The sequence below is a fragment of the Sorex araneus genome, chromosome 6 (assembly GCF_027595985.1).
Source record: "Sorex araneus isolate mSorAra2 chromosome 6, mSorAra2.pri, whole genome shotgun sequence".
NCBI lineage: Eukaryota > Metazoa > Chordata > Mammalia > Eulipotyphla > Soricidae > Sorex > Sorex araneus.
The window spans coordinates 97,662,481-97,685,580 of record NC_073307.1 but is presented as its reverse complement, the minus strand read 5'-3'; the positions used below and the strand labels follow the sequence as shown (position 1 = coordinate 97,685,580).

Below are 23,100 nucleotides of genomic sequence, written 5' to 3'. Positions count from 1 at the left end.
CCTGTCCTGAGGCCCCCCAGGAGGTTGACTTTGGGCACCCCAGGAGACTCAGTGCTAACCTGGGGCCCTTCTCCCCACGCCGGTCCCGTCTCTTGTCTTGGCATCGGGGACATGCCAGTGTCAAGCTCGACGTTGGCGCCCACGTTCCCGGCCAGCCTGGCTGCACAGCCCTTGGCTCCCGGCCCCCCTTATCCGGGTACGGGCTGTGCCCACGCAGTGCGGGCACGGCGGCTGGGGGGGACTCAGGGCCAGGCCCCAGCGGGGAACATCGGGGGCCCGGGGCTCGGGGGCCCCGGCGGGCGGCTGTCCTGAAGAGCCGGGGCCGCCGCGGGCCGTGCCTTTCTGGGGTTCCCTCGGCACAGAAGGCATTAACGTGCCACCTGTCACCATGGCACAGGCAAGACGACTTCCCCTCCCAGGCGTGGAGCCAGCGTGAGGCAGATTATCTGCGTCTCTCGGTGACACGCGCGGTCATGCATCACCGTGATGGATCCGCAGTCAGAGCCGCCGGGGGGCCCCCCCATCCGTCTTCCTCTCCAGGCGCTGCTCCCCAGGGGTGGGGGGGGTCTGGCTTTGCTTGTTCAAGTGCAGAGCAGCAGAGGGGGGAGGCAAAGGGCTGAAAGTGGCTTGTCCCGCCCTGGGGAGAGGAAGGCTCCGCGCCCCGCGCCCCTGCCCTGCCCAGGTCTGTCTTGGGCTTGGCCTCCGCGGGTTTTCTCCTTTGCAAAACGGGGAGGGTGACATTTGGGGGGGGGAGAGGACGGAGTGTGTGTGTGTGTGTGTGTGTGTGTGTGTGTGTGTGTGTGTGCAGGGGGGATGGGGGAGCACGGCCGGCTGGGGGTGGCGTCTTCAGGAATTTCCCCAGCACTGGCCTGACATGCAGCTGGGGCCCCCTCCCAGCAGGGCTGGGCTCCTGTCTGATGGGGACAGGCTTGGGACAGGCTGGGGACAGGGCTTAGGGAAGGACGGCAGGGCTGGGACAGGAAGGGGAAGCAAGTGTGTTTTTCTGGGGAAGGGGAAGTGCAGGGAGGAGCGAGGGAGGCTGGGGGCTCGGGGGGCTCTGCAGGGGGACTCAGGGGCCTATGGGGGTTCGGAGGTCGCAGGGGGGGCCCTAGGGGTCGGGCCTCTCTGGGAGCTCCAGGCAGTAGGTGCCCCGCGTGACTGTCACCTCCCCCGGGCTCCCGATCACTCGAGTCGGCCTGGGCGAGAAAATCGAGTGAAGCCCTGGGGGTAGGGGGGCCCCCCTGGTCCCTCTGGGTCACTGCGCCCACCAGCCCCTCCCGGTGCCAGCACCCGAGTTTTCACCTGCTCCTCTGGCACCGCCCTGGCACCGCCCCTGGCCACGGCAGTTCCCCCATCTGGAGCAGAAAGTCGGGGTGCCGGGAGGAGCCTAAGGACGGGCCGGCGGCTCGGACGGACGCTCCCTGCCCGCCGCGGCTCCTAGAGGAAGCAGCTGCCCCCATGGGCCCCCCCATCCTGGCCCTGCTGCTGCTCCCCGGGACCCTGCAGCTGGCAGGTAGGGGCTGCTCGGGTGCGGTTGGCTTCATGGCCTGTGTGTGTGTGTGTGGTGGGGGGGTGGGTACAGGGGTATGTGCGAGGGGGGTGTGGCAGCGTCCCAGGAGCTTTGGGGGGGACCCGGGAGATGATGCGGGGCTGATGTCGCCTCACCAAGGTGCTCCTGAAGGGCCCCACCCTGCCCGGTGCTCCCGTGAGCGGGCCTGTGGCCAGCTCGGGATTGCCACCGGGACGGACAGCCGCGTCCTCCAGGACACAGGGACTGTCTCCTCAGCCCGGTCACCCCAGGGCCTGCCCTGAGCACCGATGGGTGTGACCCCCTTAAACTGTCGGAGGGCTTCGGGGGAGGACAGTGGGGGTCCAACCCAGGCCCAGGCCACGCGCTGGGCCTCGAGGCCTCTGTCCCCCGAAGGGCCTGTCCCCTGAAGTTTGTTATTTTGGGGACCACACCCGGCGATGCTCAGGGGCCACTCCTGGCAGGGGACCCTATGGGGTGCCGGGTAAGAAGCCGGGTGGGCTGCATGCGGGGTGAACAGTGCTATCCCGGCTCCCTGAAGTGTTTGTTTGTTTGTTTTGTTCTTTTTGGGTCACACCCGGCGATGCTCAGGGGTTCCTCCTGGCCCTGCACTCAGGAATCACTCCTGGCAGTGCTGGGGGACCCTAGGGGATGCCGGGGACCTAAGGCGGGTCGGCCGCGTGCCAGGCAAACCCCCTCCCCGCTGTGTTTTTGCTCCGGGCCCCTCCTGGAGATAGTCTGTTCCCTGGGGGTGTGGAGGCGCCCTGGGTGGGGCGGGGGGGACCTTAGCGCCTCTCAGACCCCCCCCCTCCCGGCTCACTTCCCCAGAGGGGGCGGGTGCCGAGGCCGCGGGAAGGAGCCTTCCCACAGTTTCGACCCAGTTCCCGTGAGCTCTCAGGGGGATCGTGCGGCCCAGGCCTTTGTGGGGTGTCGTTGTGTAGTTGTGGCGAGAACTTTTGTAACCGCCCCCCCCCCCGCCCCCTCCGGCAAAGGCCAAGGCCCCGCCCACTCCCCCAGTATTGCAGCAAACTCCAGAAAAAGAGAAACTCCCCTCTGGCCATTTCGCAAGCAGAGAAAGTCCCAGAAAGTCCCACAGCCTCTCCGGGGAGGCCCCTGGAGCCTGGAGCCCAGCAGTGACGAGGAGGGTTTGAGGCTGCCGCTGCTCCTCCCAGGCCCCTGGCGAGGCCGAGAGACTCGGGCCGGTGCCGAGGGCCTGGTGGGGTCCGGCTGGGCAGCTGGTCCTCGGGGTCCTCGGCTGAGCACAAGTGCAGCCCTCCTGAGTCACGGCCACGGGCTTTGGGCCCAGACGCCACGGGCTGCAGTTTGTGTGTGTCTCCAGATTGCTGTGTGACCTCAAGATGGTTCCTTCACCTGGCTGGGCCTTTGCATCTCCACCCCTGTCCTCTTGCTGGCCTCTCCGGCACTCGGGGTGGGATTTATTCCTCAAATACCCCTCGAGGAGGACCAGTTCCAGCCACTGACCCACTACGGCCCACTGTGCTGGCCTGGAGAGACGGGAGGGGACAGGGTTTCTTCTCTTCCTGTTTTCTGGACTAGGTAGGTGGGGTGGGGGCCGTGCATCCTTAGTGGCCCCAAACTTCTGTGACTTGGGTCTTTCCCGCCTTCTGGGCCTCTGTCTGTCTAGGTCTCCTTTTTTTTTTGCATTTTGGGTCACACCCGGCTATGCACAGGGGTTACTCCTGGCTCTGCACTCAGGAATTACCCCTGGTGATGCTCAGGGGACCTTATGGGATGCTGGGAATCGAACCCGGGTCGGCTGTGTGCAAGGCAAACGCCCTCCCTGCTGTGCTATCGCTCCAGCCCCTGTCTAGGTCTTTTAGGAACAATTCCCAGAAAGCGTTTTTCCTGCCGATGCAGGGGCCACCCTCGCTGGAGGGGGGAGAGAGACAGCAGGGGCTGGGCAGTAGCTGGGGGTGGCGGGGGGGCAACCCCATGGGGCCCTCATGCTCAAGGACCCGGACCAGCTTCAGTGACAGAGCTCCTGTGTAACCCGTAAAACTCCTGAGGCCGAGCCCCAGCTCCTCAGGGCCCAAAGACACAAGCTGGGCTGGAGAGAGGACAAAGGGCAGGCGCTGGACGGGCAGGTACCATGGCCGTGACCGTGGTTTGAGTCCCAGCATGGCATTCGATCCCTGAGCACTACCACTTGTGGCCCCCAAACCAAAATAGAACACATTTGAATTAAAAAGAAAATACTGGGAGCCGGAGCAACAGCACAGCGGGGAGGGCGTTTGCCTTGCACGCGGCTGACCCGGGTTCGATCCCGGGCATCCCATAGGGTTCCCCGAGCACCAGCAGGAGTGATTTTTTCATTTTTTTTTTTTTGGAGGGTCACATCCAACCATGCACAGGGGTTACTCCTGGCTCATGCACTCAGGAATTAGTCTTGGTGGTGCTCAGGGGACCCTAGGGGATGCTGGGAATCGAACCCAGGTCGGCCGCATGCAAGGCAAACGCCCTCCCCGCTGTGCTATCACTGTAGCCCACCAGGAGTAATTCTTGAGTGCAGAGCCAGGAACAACCCCTGAGCATTGCTGGGTGTGACCCATGAAGCAAAATAAATAAATAAAACGCTGAAGGGCCGGGGCTACAGTACAGCGGATGGGGTGCTTGGCTTGACCCCCTGCACCCCGTAGGGTCACCCAAGGACCACCAGGTGTGGTTCTGGAGAGCAGAGCCAGGAGCAAGCTCTGAGCACTGCCGCTGTAGCCGCAAAACCAGAAAAAGAAAAAAGAGAGAGAGAGAAAATAAAATGGTGAACCGTAACGCAGAGAGGAAAGCACAACTCGCTTATAAATCATAATTTTGAGTTTTATTCCGGGGGTGCCCAGGGGCTGCTCCTGGGGTTGGCTACCGAGGGGTGGTCTCTCTGGTCCCCCCAGCTTTCTTTAGCGCCCTTGCTTTTATATCCCCCTCGGTTCCCCCTCGTGGTGCTGGTGGGGCTCACACACTCCCTGGCTGCAGTGCTCGCAGGGGGCAGGGGCAGTGCCCACCCTTGATCTGGGTCTTGGGGGTCCCAGACAACAGAGCTTGGGGGAGGCACGTGGGCGGCACCAGGGGTCAAACCCATGGCCTCATGCTGGCAAGGCAGGTGCTCGCAGCCCCCGAGAGGCCAGGGGAGGAGCTGCCCATGGTCAGGGGCTAGGCCCGACTTCCCGAGCCAGACATCAGCCACAGGGACGGGGCCGGTGAGCCCAGTGTGGAGCTGGGGGTCATGGTGCCAGGGGGGTGTGCTAGGGAATCGGGATCTTTGGGGAGCAGGAAAGCTGAGTCCCGCCGGGACGGAAGTGAGGGGTGCAGGCTCCCGACAGGGGGGACCCCGCGCTGGCGGCAGACACTGTGGGTTTGGGGCGGTGGCCGGGGTGGGACCCTGGCAGAGGGCAAAGCACTGCTGTCTTTCCTGTCCGTCCCGTCCCCCCTGGAAACCTGGGCCGTCACCCCCAACCCCGCACTTCCTCGGCCCCAAATCCAGCCTTTCGCCCCCACAACAGGGGCGGGTGCCCCACCCCTGGCCCCCCTTCCTGTGGCCGCCCCACCCCACCCCAAATGTTCAGGGCTGGGAGGCCGGCGGGAGCAGCCAGCCCCCTCCGGCTGGACCCTTCCTTGGTTTCTAGAATCTTCCCCCTGAAGGGGCATAGGACGGGGCTGGAGGATCAATGTTTGAGGAGCAAATTGGGGCCCTGTCCAGCAGGGGTCACGTTCTAGGCCTGGGTTCCGTAGTGACCCCCGACCTCCCTCACACCCCCACCCATGCAGGCCTCTTTGCTGGCCCCTTGGGGTGGGTACATGCCTCAGTGTGACGGGGTTCCCTGGGGGCACCTGCCCCTCCCCAGCTCCCCCCAGCCCTTCAGCTCCATTATTAACAGCCCCTCTATTTTCTGAAAAGAATTTCTGGTCTGGGGGCCACACTCAGCGGAGCTCAGGGCTGACTCCTAGCTCTGTGCTCAGGGTCACTCCTGGCTCTGTGCTCAGGGTCACTCCTGGCTCTGTGCTCAGGGCTTGCTCCTGGCTCTGTGCTCAGGGCTTGCTCCTGGCTCTGTGCTCAGGGCTGACTCCTGGCTCTGTGCTCAGGGCTGACTCCTGGCTCTGTGCTCAGGACTTGCTCCTGCCTCTGTGCTCAGGGCTGACTCCTGGTTCTATCCTCATGGAGCACTGCTGATGGGGCTCAGGGGATCATATGGGATCAACTCTAGGTTGGCTGTGTGCAGGATAATTGCCCTCCCCGCTGTTCTACTGCTCCAGGCCCCCAAGGCCCTTCCTGGGAGGCAGAAAGTGCCCAGGTCTGAGTAACTTGCCTTCCCACAGGGAGAGGGGTTTCCCTCAAAAAGCCCGCCAACCAGCCCTTTTCCGCGAGCTTAGGGCATGTCTGGGCCACACAGGGCTGGGATCTGGAGGTGAGATGAAATGGTGGGTATGGAGCTGCTGTGGGAATGTCCCCTCCTACATGGAGGCCTCTGTAATGGGGACCTGTGGGACTGACAGGGACAGCTAGTTTGATGGTGGTGGCAGGGGGGAGCTAATCTGATGGTGGCAGTAGTGGGGAGCTAATCTGATGGTGGTAGCAGGGGGAGCTAATCTGATGGTGGCAGCAGGGGGGAGCTAATCTGATGGTGGTAGCAGGGGGAGCTGGTCTGATGGTGGCAGCAGGGGAGAGCTAGTCTGATGGTGCTGGCAGGGGTGAGCTAATCTGATGGTGGCAGTAGTGGGGACCTAATCTGACGGTGGTAGCAGGGGGAGCTAGTCTGATGGTGGCGGGAAGGGGGAACTAATCTGATGGTGGCAACAGGGTCTTGCTCTGCTCACAGGAGCTCTCTGACTCCCTGAGCAGCCGGGCACGTGCCCACCAGGGTGCCTGTGCCTTGTACAACTCCCCTGCTCTTCTGCTGACACTCTTAGTGGCGCCCTGAAGCCTCAGCTGTGCGACTGCATTGGGGGGTGGGGGCTCCCTCCTCGGGCTCCGGCAGGCCGCAACGCCCTGGGTGATCTGTGGGTCTCCATTCTAGGGAGCTGAGGGCACCCCGATTTTCATGACCGTCAACCCCTCACCTGCCACCCAGGAGCCCAAAGTGCCCAGAGCAAGAGCTCTCTGCTGCCCGGTCCAGCGGGCAGGCTGCGGGAGAGGCAGGTGCTGGTGCGTGCCCAGACAGCGCTGGGCGGGGCCTCCGTCTGCTGGGCGGGGCTTCCGTCTGCTGGCAGCGTGCAGGTGTCCCCCCTGGCCTGGCCAGGCCCCGAGGAGCGCCTTCCTGGGCACTGGTGGGGCTCAAAGTCTGACCCGGGAGGGGGAGGGCACAGGTGCTGCCCTTGGTTGCCCTGGCCACTCGGGGATTCCGAGGGGAACTGAGCCCGGCACGCAGCCCAGCTGCCGCTGCAGCAGGCCGGGCGGTGCAGGAAGGGAGGCCACACCGGCTGCCACCTTGGATTCAGCCTTCTGGCGCTGCAGATGACCCCCTGGGCACTGCCAGAGGCTGCTCCTGAGCACAGAGCCAGGAGTGGCCCCTGAGCACTGCAGGCCACGGCCCCAACTTCCCTGACAGCCAATAAACAGCCAATAAATGAAACCTCAAACCAAGACCTGGAGCCCTGGTATGGGAGAGCTCTGGCCTGGCACCCGGACGGTCCCCGGAGCCCTGCCAGGAGTGCTCCCTGAGCACAGAGTCCGGAGTCAGCCCTGAGCACCTCACATTGTCTCGGAGCGGAGCTGGCTGGGCGTGGAGGGAGATGGGCTGGTTCCAGGGTGAGAAGGATGGGGGGGCAGTGGGGGTGAGCGATGTTCATCCCACTTCATCCTGCCCGCCTGGGGCCCAGGGGCCAGTCAGTAGGTCCCCCCGCCCTGCGCTGGGAGGCAGGGGGAGCTGCTCGGGGGCATGAGCAGGCGGGCACGTCGCTGCCCCGGCCTTGTCCCGGCCCTGGCGCTCGGCTGAGGGAGCAGGCGGGAGCCTGGCCGCCTGCCAAGCCCGGCGCTGGGCCCGCAGCCGCCCCCCCTCACTTCCTCTGACAGAATAAATCTTGCAGCTCCCACGAGCGCCTCAGAAGCTCCATCTTCTCCCCATTAACAACCCGGCCTGCGTGTTCCTGCTGCTCACTGCCCGGGGAGGGGGCTCCATTCAGAACTGTCAGCGGGGGCTGGGGCGGGAGGGGGGCAGGCCGAGGGTCAGGGCACTGCTCATATCCCCGGCACCCCCCCCCACACACACACACACGCCCCCCTGAATCTCACCAGCCTCCCAGAGGCTCACTGCACTGGGGACTTTCTTCTTCTTTGTCTGTTTTGGGGCCACACCCAGCAGTGGGAGGGTGGGAGGAAGGGGTGTGGGGGGGGTGGGGGGTGGGGAGGGATCCAGTCCAGCTCTATTGCCTGTTTGGGGATCTTCAAACCGGTTTCCTAGCTGGAGTGGCCGGGAGGAGGGAGGAGGGTCAGGATCACCTTCGAAAGGGCCCCTGGGGTCTGGAGCGATAGCACAGTGGGGAGGACATTTGCCTGAGGAGGCCATCCCAGGTTCGAATCTCAGCATCCCATATGGTCCCCTGAGGACTGACAGGGGTAATTCCTGAGTGCAGAGCCAGGAGTAACCCCTGAGCACCAGTGGGTGTAACCCAAAAAGGAAAAGAAAGAAAGAGAGAAAGAGAGAAAGAAAGAAAGAAAGAAAGAGAGAAAGAGAGAGAGAAAGAAAGAAAGAAAGAAAGAAAGAAAGAAAGAAAGAAAGAAAGAAAGAAAGAAAGAAAGAAAGAAAGGAAGGAAGGAAGGAAGGAAGGAAGGAAAGAAAGAGAGAAAGAAAGAAAGAAAGAAAGAAAGAAGGAAAGAAAGAAAGAAAGAAAGAAAGGAAGGAAGAAAGAAAGAAAGAAAGAAAGAAAGAAAGAAAGAAAGAAAGAAAGAAAGAAAGAAAGAAAGAAAGAAAGAAAGAAAGAAAGAAAGAAAGAAAGAAAGAAAGAAAGAAAGGAAGGAAAGAAAGAAAGAGGGCCGGAGCGATAGTCCAGTGGGTAGGGCGTTTGCCTTGCACGCGGCTGACCCAGGTTCGATCCCCGGCATCCCATATGGTCCCCCAAGCACTGCCAGGAGTAATTTCTGAGTGCAAAGCCAGGAGTAACCCCTGAGCATCGCTGGGTGTGACCCAAAAAGCAAAAAAAAAAAAAGGAAAGAGAGAGAAGAAAGAAAGAAAGAAAGAGAGAGAGAGAGAAAGAAAGAGAGAGAGAAAGAAAGAAAGAAAGAGAGAGAGAGAGAAAGAAAGAAAGAGAGAGAGAGAGAGAGAGAGAGAGAAGAAGGGCTGGAGTTATAGCACAGCGGGTGGGAGCCTGTGGAGTGATGAACAGTGACCCGGGGTGTTCTGTTCTGACCTCACCCCACGGACGCTGCCCCCCGCATAGCCCCGTCCATGTCTGCACGTGGCCAGGGAGGATTCTCAGTTTTGCTCCCTGCCTCTAGCTCTCTCTCTCACTGGCCAGCGGGGCTCCAGAGTCTCAGACCTGGGCTTCGACCATCGGTGGTTTCAGGGACTTTGGGGAGGAGGGGCTGGGGGCATGGGGCTGGCCAGGGGGCACCGTCTCTGTCTCTTCCAGATGTGGCAAGAGATGGGTCACTGGAGGCCACTCTGACCCGCGGTCACTTCCTGGGGAACAGTGCCCAGGGCCGGAGGGAGAGCGCAGAGAGCCGCACGGCGCGTGCCTCCTCTGTGGCTGACCAGGGTTTGCATCCGGGCACTTCTGCAGCCCCAAGCGCAGAGCCAGGAGTCAGCCCTGAGCACTGCAGGGTGCTGGGTGCTGGGTGCGCTCAGCGAGCGGGCAGCTGGGAGGACCGGAGCTACACCTGTCCCCTTTGCCTTCCTCGCAGGAGGGCTATCGGTGACCCACACCGGGGCCCCGATTATGGTGTCTCTGGCCGACAGAGCGGTGACCTTCGTCTGCAGCATCTCCTACAAGTACACGCCGCCGTTCCAGAACTTCCAAGTCAGCTACTATTACAGGGACGTGCGGGGCCGGCGCAGCTCCACGCAGGACACCAACTGCAAGCCCAGCTCGGGCACTGTGAACCAGACGGCCACACTGACCTGCTCGGTCACCCCCTCGCTGCCCAGCGCCGCAGCCACCGGCACCTACTACTGCTCCGTGCTCTGGGGCTCGAAGTCGGCCACGGGCAACGGGACCTTCATCCTAGTCCGAGGTGAGGCGTCCTCCGGGGGCCCCTGTGGCAGAGGAAGGGCCGCCACGCCCATCAGAACAGAGGGGGGGTGGCTAGAGTGATAGCACGGCGGGGAGGGCGTTTGCCTTGCACACGGCCAACCCGGGTTCGATTCCCAGCATCCCATAGGGTCCCCGAGCAATGAGCACCACCAGGAGTCATTCCTGAGTGCAGAGCCAGGAGGAACCCCTGTGCATTGCCAAGTGTGATCCAAAAAGCAAAAAAAAAAAAAAAAAAGAACAGACTTGAGGCAGCCAGGGCTCTGGGTCGGTCCCCAGCGGCTGGAGGGAGGCCCATTTGCCGAGAGCACCGAGCTCTTTCTGAGGACAGAACCCTAGTTTCTGGGGCTGGAGCGATAGCACAGTGGGGAGGGCATTTGTCTTGCATGCGGCCGACCCGGGTTCGATTCCCAGCATCCCATATGGTCCCCCGAACACCGTCAGGGGTGATTCCTGAGTGCAGAGCCAGGAATGGACCCTGTGCATTGCCGGGTGTGACCCAAAAATAAAAATAAATAAAAATAAAAGAACCCTAGTTTCCGACACCTACTCCGAGGGGTGAGGACACCCCAGCGTTTAAGCAAAGTTCAGCCTCGCCAGGAGGGGCTCAGCAGGAAAGCACATACCTGCATGCACGAGATGCAGATCTCCGCCCCTGGCCCCACCAATAAACCCACCCAACGAGCCCTGTTCTCTGAGCTGATTCTGACCCCCACCAGGAGTAGCTGAGCCCCAGAACCCCCCGGGCCGGGTTTGGATCCCAGATCAGCCGCTTGCCAGGAAGTGACGCCAGGTGGCCAAGCCTTGTGCACCTGCCTCCGCGGGTTTCTCTGGAGGGGTGGGGCTGGGAGGAGTGAGGGGCTCAGGGCACATACATGGGGCCGGGGATCTGGCCAGTCTGTCCGAGGCTTTTGGTGGGGGGTGGCTGAGCCCCCTCATGGACGCTGGTCATGGCGTGTGTTCTGGGACACAAGACAAACTGTATCCTGGCACCTGGTTGGCACACTGCAGGGCTTTGCCAGCCAAAGGAAGGAGGGTGGGAAATGATGGATGGACAGACAGATGGGCGGAGGGAGTGGGTAAGCGGATGGACAGAGGGGAGGGAAGGAGAGAGGGGTGGACAGATGGGTGAGTGGGTGGGCGGATGGACGGTGGGTGGGTGGTGGATGGACAGACGGATAGGTGGGTTTGTGCAGAAGTGTTTTTTTTTTCTTTTTGGGTCACACCCGGCGATGCACAGGGGTTACTCCTGGCTCTGCACTCAGGAATTACTCCTGGCGGTGCTCAGGGGACCATATGGGATGCTGGGAATCAAACCTAGGTCGGCCGCATGCAAGGCAAACGCCCTCCCTGCTGTGCTATCGCTCCAGCCCCGAGTGTGTGCAGAAGTGAACGGGCAGAGGGTGGAACGACAGAGCGGAGGCCGGGGCAAGGCGGGTTCTGCTCTTCAGGACCTGCAGGCCAGCCCCACCTGGCCTCTGCCCCCAGCCTGCCCGCTTGACCTCTGCAGGGGCCGTCTCGCTGAAACCCCTCACCGGAAGCCGGGGCCTCAGGGGAGCTGGGGCCTGCCCCTGAGTGAGGGTCCTGGAGGCCCACGGAGGCGGGCTTAGCTGGCGAGGGAAGGGCCCCTGAGCCACAGAGGTCGAGGGCTTGCCTGGGGAGGAGAGTTGTAAGTGGGCCTGGGGCCAGGAGGACACTGAGATTGGGGGTCTGGGGTGGGGTGTGCCCCAACCTCTCTCAGCTGACTAACCACTTTGCTTCCCTGTCCTTCTGCTAGATTTGGGGTACCAAGAGCCCCTGCACTACCCCCAGAAGCTCCTGCTCTTTTGCTTCCTTGGCATCCTGATGCTCCTGAGTGTCCTGGGCACAGCCGCGCTTTTCTGGAGGAAGGTAAGGTGTGCCAGCCCGCCCCAGGACCTGTTGCAGGCCCCGCCCCTCGGAGGCCCCGACCCTCAGAGGCCCCGCCCACGACACGCCCCTCTGAGGCTCCGCCCCTCTGAGCAAGTCTGGGAAGTGAGGCGGTGCCACCAGCCCCCCAGCAAGCCCGGCGAGCTGCTGTGGGCATGTGAGGGCCGCAGTGGATGTGTCGGGGCCGCGGTGGGCGTGTGGGCGTGTGCAGGCGGGGGCGGGAGGGATGGCTGGTTTAAGAGGAAACGGAGGAGAGGGACTTGCTGGGTATATTTAAAAATAGAAAAACAAACTGGGGTGGGGGCCCACACCCAGCAGTGCTCAGGGCTTAGTTACTCCTGGCTCTGCACTCTGGGATGGCTCCTGTGGGCTCAGGGGACCGATTACACGGGGTGCCGGGCCCGAGCCTGGTCACCCGTCACGCAGGGCAGGGCCCTCCCTGCTGGCCCATCGCTCTGAGCTTGCTGCCTGCTTTTTTCCTTTTGTCTGGATTTGGTTTTCTGGTTTTGCTTTTGCTTTCAGGGTCACACCAGGCTGTGCTCAGGGGTCACTCCTGGCCCTGCTCTCAGGAATTACTCCTGGAGGTGCTCGGGGGCGGGGGGAGGATGCCAGGGATCAAACCTGGCTCGGGCACACCACAGGAGAGGCAGGCGTTCTCCTCCGGAAGAAGGGGGCCCTGGGGGGAAGAGCGGGTGCTCTGGGGTGGGGGAGGGTCTGCGGGGTGAGGCTCTGCAGTGTGGAGGAGGGGAGGCTCACAGGGGCGGGGTGGGGAGAGCAGGCTGGGAACCTGGTGACCCCAGAGCTGCAAAGAAGCAGGGGAGGGGCCTGGCGGGAGGCAGGGGCTCACTCAGGCTTCCGGGGAGAGGCACCCCGACCCCGACCCGGCCGACCCCTCTTCATCCTCCCTGCACCCCACACCAGGGCACGGGCGGGCACCTCCTCCAGGACAGGGTACCCCAGGGCTGATCCACGCAGGATCTGACGCATCCCAGCTTCGTTCCCCCCCCAAGCCCCTCGTCCAGAGGGGCGTTTAGTGCTGTGGCCCCCGTGACCACCCCTGGACCCCCGTGGCTCCATGGGGGCGCCCCGGGTGCCTGGGCCGAGAGGAAGCCTCTCTCCAAGCTGATCCCCAGCGAGCGGGCGGGCGGGCAGCCAGGGTTCTGATTATCTGCCCCGAGGTGAGGGCCCCTGGCTCCACTGCGGCAGTGGGGGGATGGGGGCGCTCGGGAGGGCCACTGGCCCCTCAGCGAGCCTCAGGACCCGGCCCCGTCTCAGGACCCCGGCCCCGCCTCCTGAGTCCCCGAAGCCGGGTCTCCCTCCTCCCACAGTGCTCTATGGTCCTGGGTCCTGCCCCGCCTCACCCCGCACTCAGGCCCACTCGGGTCTCTCTGGGCGGCTGAAACTCCAGGCGCACCCTGAGCTTGGGTCACTGAGCTCGTCACTGTCCCCGGGTCAGGGCCAGGTGCGGGTTGAGGGCTGCCCCGAGACCCTCCCCCGGCTTTGCCGCGGCCTCTGTGTGTGTGTGGGGGGGGTTGTCGGAGGAGCGTGTGTCCGTGTGTCCAGTCCCCCAGCTGTGGGCGGGTCTCCCCTGAGTCTTCCTGCCCCCCAGGTTTGGGGCACTGGGGGCCGTGCGCCCCTGAGTGTGGGGGCGGTGGCTGGGGATGGGGTCCCTGTGCAGTGCGGGCAGGGGGGCATGGCGCCCCACATCCCTGCCTCTGTGCCCCCCAGAAGCAGGTGAAGGGTCCGAAGAAACCCCCCGCCCGGAAGTGCCCGGACTCCCACCCCGCCAGCAGTTCCAAGCAGCCCCCGGCCGAGTCTATCTACACGGTGAGTCCTGGGGACCCCTCGTTCAGCTGCAGCCCCTTCCCAGCCCCCCGAGAGGCTCTGAAGTGGGAACAGAACTGCCACCTGGGGGGGTTCTGTGGGGGCAGGCGGGGCCCGGTCACCAGCTCCCACGTGCAAAGCAATCTGCCAGAGGGGCCTCAGCAGGACAAGGGCACCCCAGAAATCACCCCTGGGTGCCGCTTCCAACCCCCCCCCCCCCGCCACCGCACAGACCCGGCTTTATACCCTGAGGCCACGCAGAGGTGGGCCTCCGGGGGTCCTGGGGCTTTCAAAGCAGGGCTCATGGGCCCCCAGGCCCAGCAGTGCTCCCCCTAGAAGTGCTGCCCCCCCCCCCGTCACCCTGGGGGAACGCAGAGGACGGGGAGTGCTGGGATCAAACCTGGGGCAGACACGGGTGCCAGCCCTTGAGCCTTCTCCCGGGCACAAGATGACCTGAAGTCTCAGGACGAAGGTCTCGGCCCTGCGCCTGCTCGGCGAGCACATGGCACGCGACTGCTCCCCTGGCTAGCGCCAGTCATCTGACTGCTGCCCCGGGAGTATTTGCTGGGCACAGCCCTGGCATCTCCCTTCACTCCAGTGATGTACCAGGCCAAGCTCTAGAGGGATCCTGGCATCAGCTGCCTGAAAAAAATCCCTCCTCATCCCTGTCTCTCCATCCCTCTTTCCCTCCATCCCTCCTTCCCTCCATCCCTCCATCCCTCCTTCCCTCCATCCCACCATCCCTCCATCCCTCCATCCCTGTCCCTCCATCCCTGTCCCTCCATCCCTGTCCCTCCATCCCTGTCCCTCCATCCCTGTCCCTCCATCCCTGTCCCTCCATCCCTCCTTCCCTCTATCCCTCCATCCCTGTTCCTCCATCCTTCCATCACTCCGTCCCTCCATCCCTCCTTCCCTCTGTCCCTCCATCCCTCCTTCACTCTGTACCTCCATCCTTCCATCCCTCCATCCCTCCTTCCTTCCATCCCTCATTCCTCCATCCCTCCATCCCTCCTCTTCATCCCTCCATCCTTCCTTCCCTCCATCCCTCCATTCCTCCGTCCCTCCATCCCTCTATTCCTCCTTCCCTCCATCCCTGTCCCTCCTTCCCTCCATCCCTCCATCTCTCCTTCCCTCCATCCCTCCTTCCCTCCATCCCTCCATCCCTCCTTCCCTCCATCCCTCCATCCCTCCATCCCTCCTTCCCTCCATCCCTCCATCCCTCTGTACATCCCTTCCTCTCTCCCCTCCCCATCACGAGTATCTGAGATCTCTCTTTCTCTCTCCCTCTGCATATATATAGAAAAAAGAAAGAAAGAAAGATGCTAACCATCATTCCAACTCTATCTGTGCCAGGAAAAATATTAGCAACAGACCCCGCATGTCTGCACACGCCGTATTTCTAAAGCTGGAGTCCGTGGCTGGAGAGATAAGACGGGCTAAGCCGCTCGCCTTGCACATGGCCCCAGCATCCCACGCGGCCCCTGAGCCCTGCGAGGGTGACCCTTGGGCTCAGAGCCAGGAGCAAGCCCTGAGCACAGCTAGGGCGTGCCCTCAAGTCCCTCTGACGAAACTGGTGATTTTCTCTCTTTCCCCTCCACCTCCGCGTCTCCTACGCCTTTGCCTGTTGCTGGCGGGGAGCCGCCGTCTTGCTTATCTTGCTCACGGGCTGCTGGCAGGTTTCTCTGGGGTGTGAGGAGCGGCACGAGCACCCCGAGGGCTGTGGGGTGCCAGGGAGAGGGGCCTGGCCCTGCAGCTGCACCCCTGCGCGTGCAGATGCAAGTCAGTAGCTGCAGAGACGGCCTCGCCCCCTCCCTGCCGCCCGCACTCGGGTGCCATCGGGCGACCACACATGGCCACACACTGTCTCCTCAGTCCTCCCGGGGCTCTGGCTTCCAGTCCTCAGGTTGTTTTCTAAAGGTCCGTCGCTGGTCTGGAGAAACAGACGGAAGTTTCTCTGTGGGCTTTACGTGGGCATCCCGCTGGACCCACTCATTCCTGGGAGAGCGCAGCCTGCGCCTGGTCACCTCAGGCACCAAGTGGGCCCTGGCTCTCCTGGGGTGACTCTTATTTATTTATTTATTTATTTATTTGTTTGTTTATTGCTTTTTGGATCACACCCAGCAATGCTCAGGGGTTACTCCTGGCTCTGCACTCAGGAATTGCCCCTGTTGGTGCTCAGGGGACCCTATGGGATGCTGGGAATCGAACCCGGGTCGGCCATGTGCAAGGCAAATGTCCTCCCCGCTGTGCTATGACGGGGGGGGGGGGTGACTCTTGAATACAGCTGGGGATAGCCTCAATCCCTCCACCCGCCTCCTCAGTTCTTTTTTCTTTTTTTTTTTTCTTTTTGGGTCACACCCGGCGATGCACAGGGGTTACTCCTGGCTCTGCACTCAGGAATTACTCCTGGTGGTGCACAGGGGACCCTATGGGATGCTGGGATTTGAACCCAGGTCAGCCGCGTGCAAGGCAAATGCCCTACCCGCTGTGCTATCGCTCCAGCCCCAGTTCTTTTTTTTTTTTTAATTTTTAATTTAAATATCTGTGAGATAGACCATTACAAAGCTGCTCATGATTGGGTCTCAGCCACACGATAATCCAACACCCTTCCCTCCACCCGTATACATTTCCCATCACCAATGTCCCCCGTTTCCCTCCCACCACCCCCCAGCCCCTCCCCCAAGCCCCAGCCGGCCTCTATGGCAGGCACTTTTCCTCTTTCTCTCTCTCCCTTTGTGCATTTCGGTTTGCAGTACAGGTGCTAAGAGGCCATCATGTTTGTTTAGGCTGTTCAGCATTTTTTATTGGGAAGGTCAGGCTGGAGTAGTTTTTTTTTTTTTTTAACTGGGAGGCAGCTTCGAGGTGTGGACGTGACTGCCAAGGCTTCCGGAAGTACAGGGAGGTCCCCCCTCAATTTCTGATAGTTTTTCTGGCAATTCCTTTGCATGCTTATGAGCCCAGCCACATTGACTGTTGTAGAAGTTCCGTTTCTTGGGGGCTGGAGTGATAGCACAGCGGGGAGGTGTTTGCCTTGCACGCAGCTGACCCAGGTTCAATTCCCAGCATCCCATAGGGTCCCCTGAGCACCGCCAGGAGTCATTCCTGAGTGTAGAGCCAGGAGGAACCCCTGTGCATCGCAGGGTGTGACCCAAAAAGCAAAAAAAAAAAATTTTGTTTCTTCCTTTCCCTCTTCATACCTCCCATTTCCGTGTCCCCCGCTTCATCCCTTGATCTGACACCTCCAGTGTGACAGAGCTGGAACGAGGTCAACTCATTTTTGTTTTGTCTGCATAGCACTGTAGCAATGTCGTCCCGTTGTTCATCGATTTACTCGAGCGGGCACCAGTAACGTCTCCATTGTGAGACTTGTTACTGTTTTTTGCATATCCAATATGTCACAGGGAGCTTGCCAGGCTCTGCCATGCGGGTGGGATTCTCTCGGTAGCTTGCCGAGCTCTCCAAGAGGGACGGAGGAATCGAACCCAGGTCGGCTGTGTGCAAGGCAAACGCCCTACCCACTGGGCTATTGCTCATATTATCTGCATACTTTTTATTTTTTTTATTTTTTTAATTTTTTTGCTTTTTGGGTCACACCCAGCAATGCTCAGGGGTTACTCCTGGCTTTGCACTCAAGAATTACTCCTGGCAGTGCTTTGGGGACCATATGGGATGCCGGGGATCGAACCCGGGTCGGCTGCGTGCAAGGCAAACGCCCTCCCCGCTGTGCTATCGCTCCGGCCCCCTATCTGCATACTTTTTAGTTTTTTGGCGGAGGGGGAGTTCTGGGTGCTGTTCTCAAGGTGCTGACTCTGGTGGTGCTCGGGGTGGAGGGGGTCCAGCCAGGGCATGCCAGGCAAGCGCCTCACCAGCTGTGCCACCTCTGGGTCTGCCATCTGATATCACAGTAGTTTACAAATGCTCCCCCTCTTGTGTTTATGTTTTGGGGTCACACCTGACAGTGCTCAGGGCTTGTTACTGGCGGGGCTCCGGGGGACCATATGGGGTACCAGGGATGGAACCCAGGCCGGCCATGTGCAAGGCGAGTGACCTCCCCGCTGGACTATGGCTCCGGCCCCCGTACGTTCCTCTCCTGTGTCCCTGGGGGCCTCTGGTCCTGTTGTCATGAGTCCCAGCCACGGAAGTGCCCGGTTCTGCACACCTGCCCCTTTGGGGTCTGCTCCCCTCCCCCAACTCTTCAGGCCAGCCCCAGCGGTCAGCTCTGGGCTTTCCTGTGCTTGCGAGAGTCAGCGGCCCCTGACCGCCCCCCACTCTCCCGCCGAGACACGCTGTCTGTGGCTGCGGGGACTGTCCACACAGTGGCCCGAGTCTCCCGCTCTGTTTCTGGCCCAGGAGCCCGCGGTGCCTCAACTTCCCGGTGCTGACCTCTGGCCCGGAATGTTCTCTGCCTCCCCTCCCCCTCCCGGAGTGATCACGTTCAGCCTCCAGGCCAGGAGACGGCCCCCGCCCCGCCCCGGGAACTGCCCCCTTCGCACCTGCTGGGCATGCGGAGGCCTCACTGCTGCCTTGGGAACCCCGACGTCCCCTGCCCCGGCCTCCGCAGTCTCTGCTCAGCTCCCGCAACAGCTCCATCCTCCCGTTCCTGTCCTTCCTGGTGGCCAGGGAGGTTGCTGGGCCACACACAGCAGTCCTCAGGGCTGACTCCCGGCTCTGTGCTTAGGGATCACTCCTGACTCTATGCTTGAGGCTCACTCTTGGCTCTGTGCCCAGGGCTTGCTCCTGGCTCTGTGCTCAGGGCTGACTCCTGGCTCTGTGCTCAGGTTTCGCTCCTGGCTCTGTGCTCAGGGCTTGCTCCTGGCTCTGTGTTCAGGACTTGCTCCTGGCTCTATGCTCAGGGCTGACTCCTGGCTCTGTGCTCAGGGCTCACTCCTGGCTCTGTGCTCAGGACTTGCTCCTGGCTCTGTGCTCAGGGCTCGCTCCTGGCTCTGTGCTCGGGGATCACTCCCGGCTCTGTGCTCAGGGCTCGCTCTTGGTTCTGTGCTCAGGGCTTGCTCCTGGCTCTGTGCTCAGGGATCACTCCCGGCTCTGTGCTCGGGGATCACTCTTGGCTCTGTGCTCAGGGCTCACTCTTGGTTCTGTGCTCAGGGCTTGCTCCTGGCTCTGTGCTCAGGGATCGCTCCTGGCTCTGTGCTCAGGGATCACTCCTGGCTCTGTGCTCAGGGCTCGCTCCCGGCTCTGTGCTCAGGGCTGGCTCCCGGCTCTGTGTTCAGGACTTGCTCCTGGCTCTATGCTCAGGGCTGACTCCTGGCTCTGTGCTCAGGGCTCACTCCTGGCTCTGTGCTCAGGACTTGCTCCTGGCTCTGTGCTCAGGGCTCGCTCCTGGCTCTGTGCTCGGGGATCACTCCCGGCTCTGTGCTCGGGGATCACTCCTGGCTCTGTGCTCAGGGCTCACTCCTGGCTCTGTGCTCAGGACTTGCTCCTGGCTCTGTGCTCAGGACTTGCTTCTGGCTCTGTGCTCAGGGCTCGCTCCTGGCTCTGTGCTCAGGGCTCGCTCCCGGCTCTGTGCTTGGGGATCACTCTTGGCTCTGTGCTCGGGGCTCACTCTTGGTTCTGTGCTCAGGGCTTGCTCCTGGCTCTGTGCTCAGGGATCACTCCCGGCTCTGTGCTCGGGGATCACTCTTGGCTCTGTGCTCAGGGCTCACTCTTGGTTCTGTGCTCAGGGCTTGCTCCTGGCTCTGTGCTCAGGGATCACTCTTGGTTCTGTGCTCAGGGCTTGCTCCTGGCTCTGTGCTCAGGACTTGCTTCTGGCTCTGTGCTCAGGGCTCGCTCCTGGCTCTGTGCTCGGGGATCACTCCTGGCTCTGTGCTCGGGGATCACTCCTGGCTCTGTGCTCGGGGATCACTCTTGGCTCTGTGCTCAGGGCTCACTCTTGGCTCTGTGCTCAGGGCTCACTCTTGGTTCTGTGCTCAGGGCTTGCTCCTGGCTCTGTGCTCAGGGATCACTCCCGGCTCTGTGCTCAGGGCTCGCTCCCGGCTCTGTGCTCAGGGCTTGTTCCTAGCTCTGTGCTCAGGGCTTGCTCCTCACTCTGTGCTCAGAGATCTCTCCTGACTGGGCTCAGGGAGCCGTATCTAGTACCAGGGATTGAACCTGGCTCGGCCACATGCAAAGCAAGTGCCTTTCCCGCTGTCCCCTGGCTCCATGCCGTCTTTGACCTGCGCTTCCCCGGCTCGAGACGGTGCCTTTCCTTGTTTGTCTCTGCCCCCTCGGATCTGATCCACCAGCCCCCCGGGAAGGAAGGCAGGAAGTGGGGGTGCTCCGACAGCGTGAGCCCGAGCCCCAGGCGAGCGTTTCACAAGTGGTCAGCCAGAGCAGTGACCTCTGCTCTGGGCCCCGAGGTCTAGGAGACCCTTCGGCAGGGTTCGACTTCTGTCCGGACTAAGACCGTCTGTCTGTCCCACCGGCAGGAAAGGGACGTGGCAGGCCTGGGTCCCCCACGGAAACCAGCAGGGCTTGCACGGGACCCTGGAACCCTGTCCCAGGCCAGTCTGGCCTGGTATGAGCAGGACAGCCCAGCTCAGAGACCAACCCAGCCCAGCCCGGTTTAGCCCAGTTTAGCCCAGCCCAGACTAGCTCAGACCAGTATTGTCAGTCGAGGCCAGTATAGCCACCAGCCCAGCTCAGTCCAGCAGGCCTGGCCCTGCCCCCGGGCCATGCTGAGGGCAGCCCGGCCCTGGCCAGTGGCCCGTGGCTCTGGGTGGCCGCGGCCGGCCCTTCTCACCCACAGCGCAAATGCGGCCCTGGGGTCAGGACTCACCAACGCGTCTCAGCAGCCGTGACCTCCTTGCCCCCTGGTCACACTGGCGACCTGCGTGGGGTCAGAGGCCCACAGGTCCCGGGCACCGGGCATGGGGCCCACACTCGCTGCCGGCGCCAGCCCCTGGTTTGATGCTGAGCCCAGCTGGGCTCAGGCTGAGAGGGCTGGGCACACTGTCACCGCGGCCCCTCTCTGGGCTGTGACACGGTGCTGCTCCGGGCAGGACCCCAGAGGCCACAGCGCGCCCCGGAAACTCCCTGCCCCTCCCTGGGAAGGCGCTGCTGGCCCAGGCGCTCCCCCGCCCCCCCTCCCCCCCCCCCCCCGCTCTCTGACTCAGGGCCCCTCGGCTGGGCCTTTGCCACCGCTGTGTGTGACACCCTTGCAGGGAGGGTCTCTCGGCGCCAAACGGTTTATCACGCGGGTTTTCATGCCCTGCTGCCCCCTCCCTGCCTCCTCGGGCTTCTGAGCACCACCTGGATCTCCCACCCGCCCCAGACTCCTGCTTGCCTGTTACCAGGGAAACCGCCTCCTTGGCAACCAGCCGCATCCCGACGACACGCACGGGCGGGAAAGAGAAGTGCCTGGGGCGGGCAGGGTGGGGGGCTGGGGGCTGAGGGGGGCAATGCTCCAGCGTGTACCCCCTTCCCCTCCCAGGGACTGTGCTGGGCGGGACGGGCAGAGGGTTCCGACCCAGGGCAGAGGGCAGGAGGCGCTAGGCCGCCCTGACTGCTGAGCTGCTCACCCTCCCGGGGTCCCTTTCCAGATCCCCCGGGGTGATAATTCCCAGCTTCCGGATGTGGGGACTGAGGCACAGGGGAGTCTGGCATCTGGCAGGGCTGAGCGGCGAACTCCATCTTCTCTGGCTTCGGCAGGGGGAAGGGTGGCATGCGTATAGCTCAGTGCTAGAGCACAGGGCGTGAGGCCCTGGGTTCGATCCCCGATGCGACAACAAAACTGCACAAAATCCAGAAACAGAAGCAAAGCTCTGAGTCTTGGATACTCGGAGCTGACACCGGTGAGGGTTGGGGTGTCCCCGGGGGGCTGGGAAGTGTGGCTGCGTGGGGGGCGCCCCTGACACAGGAGAGAGGGCCTTCGGCAGGGGAACTGGGGGTCCCTCTTGGCAGGGTGACTCGACAAGGGCTCTGTGACAAGAGTCCTAACGGGCGTGGGGACCCCTCTCCGCAGGCCCTCCAGCGCCAGGACACTGAGGTCTACGACAGTCTGCAGGACCAGGCCGGCAGCCCACGCCCTGCCCAGAACCTCCTCCCCAAGGTACGTGGCAGGCAGTGAGCTGGGAAGCCGGGGTGGCCAGAGCCGGGCAGGGGGTCAGTGCGCTGTTGAACGGGAGACACCATGGACCCTGCTCAGTCCCCAGGGAACTAGCCGCTGGCTGAGTGTCCCGGGCCTGTCCATGCAGACCCACCCAAGACGCGCCACCTCTACACTGACCAGTCGGGCAGCAGCTGCGGGGTCCTAGCTGCCCCCGGGCAGGGCCCTCGGCTGTCAGGATGGCCAAGCCCGACCCCTGCTACCTCTGGAGGGAGCCCGGGGGGTCGGCAGGCGTGAGGGTCCCGGGGAAGAGCCTCCAGGAGGAGACGGCCTTCCTCCCCGACCCCTTTCTGCCAAACCCAAGGCTCTTCTGCCTTGGCCGCCCCCGGCCCCCTCCTGGACCCAGCCAGTGTCTGCCCCTCACCCCTGCGGAGGGACGGACTGGCTTCGCAGCCCGGAGCTCGCGCCCCAGCTCGGGACCCTCACCCCAAGGATACCTGGGCCGTCTCGGGTGTGCCCCAGTCCTGAGCCAGGCTCTGGGTGCTGGGCAGGGGGAGGCGCGTCTCAATGGTCCAGAACCCTCGGGTCCTCCGGAACAGGGTCACGAGCTCCCTGACAGCCGCTGGGATGGGGTCTCGGGGGCTCTCGCTCCTCTCCCTCCCTCTCCCTCACTCTCTCCTTTTTTCCCTCCCTCCCTCCTTTCCTCCCTACTTTCCTCCCTCCCTCCCTCCCTCCCTTCCTTTCTCCCTCCCTCCCTTCCTTTCTCCCTCCCTCCCTCTCTCCCTCCCTCCCTCCCTTCCTTCCTTCCTTCCTTCCTTCCTTCCTTCCTTCCTTCCTTCCTTCCTTCCTTCCTTCCTTCCTTCCTTCCTTCCTTCCTTCCTTCCTTCCCCCCCTCTCTTCTTTTTTCATTCTTCTGTCTTTCTCACTGGGCAGTGCTCAGGAATCCCTGCTGGCAGGGTTCAGGGGACCATGTGGGGTGCCAGGGATTGAGCCCGGGTCGCCCTCATGCGAGGCTGGGACCTACCCACTGTAAAATCACCCCATGCCCGTTTCTCTCTATCCCGCAGGTGAGAGCGCACAGACTGCAGAGCGACAGTGATCTGAACCTGGTCTACGAGAATCTCTAGGACAGCGTGTCTGGGCTGGACCCACTGTCCAGCAGCCTCCGTGTGGACTTGGCCGGGACCCACAGGGAGGACGGGGCGCCCCACCCCTTCCTTCCAAGACTCTTCTGCCTTGGTCACCCCGGCCCCTCCTGGACCCAGCCCCCTCGAGTGTCTGTCCCTCTCCCCATCCCGAGGTTCTGGCTGGGGACACCTGCCACACCTGAGCTGGTGTCGCGATTAAAGCAGGACCTGCAGGTGCCGGGTGCTCCTCTCCCGCCGGGCCCAGCGGTCATGCGGAGTGGGAGCAGGGGTGGGGTGTCGGCCTCAGGGACAGAGCTGGGGGCGCGCAGGGGCTAAGGGGTGGGGTCTGGGACAGTGTCTGGGCAGTGAGGAAGGAGAGCCTTCCTTTGGGGGAGCACCCGGCTGTGCCCGGGGGCTACTCCTGGCAGTACTCAAGGATCACTCCTCTTGGCTGTGCTCAGGGATCACTCCTCCTGGTG

The 23,100-nt window shown here is 62.7% G+C and overlaps 1 protein-coding gene across 1 annotated transcript; it reads left to right on the top strand.

Moving 5' to 3' along the window:
• Positions 1 to 1,165: 1,165 nt before the first annotated feature.
• On the top strand, positions 1,166 to 22,788 carry NFAM1 (NFAT activating protein with ITAM motif 1). The gene is made up of 6 exons (XM_004610734.2): positions 1,166 to 1,513; positions 9,375 to 9,704; positions 11,499 to 11,611; positions 13,358 to 13,456; positions 21,411 to 21,497; positions 22,562 to 22,788. The coding sequence occupies exons 1-6, from the start codon at positions 1,459 to 1,461 to the stop codon at positions 22,619 to 22,621; spliced, it is 744 nt and encodes a 247-aa protein (XP_004610791.1). The 5' UTR covers positions 1,166 to 1,458; the 3' UTR covers positions 22,622 to 22,788.
• Positions 22,789 to 23,100: the final 312 nt, after the last annotated feature.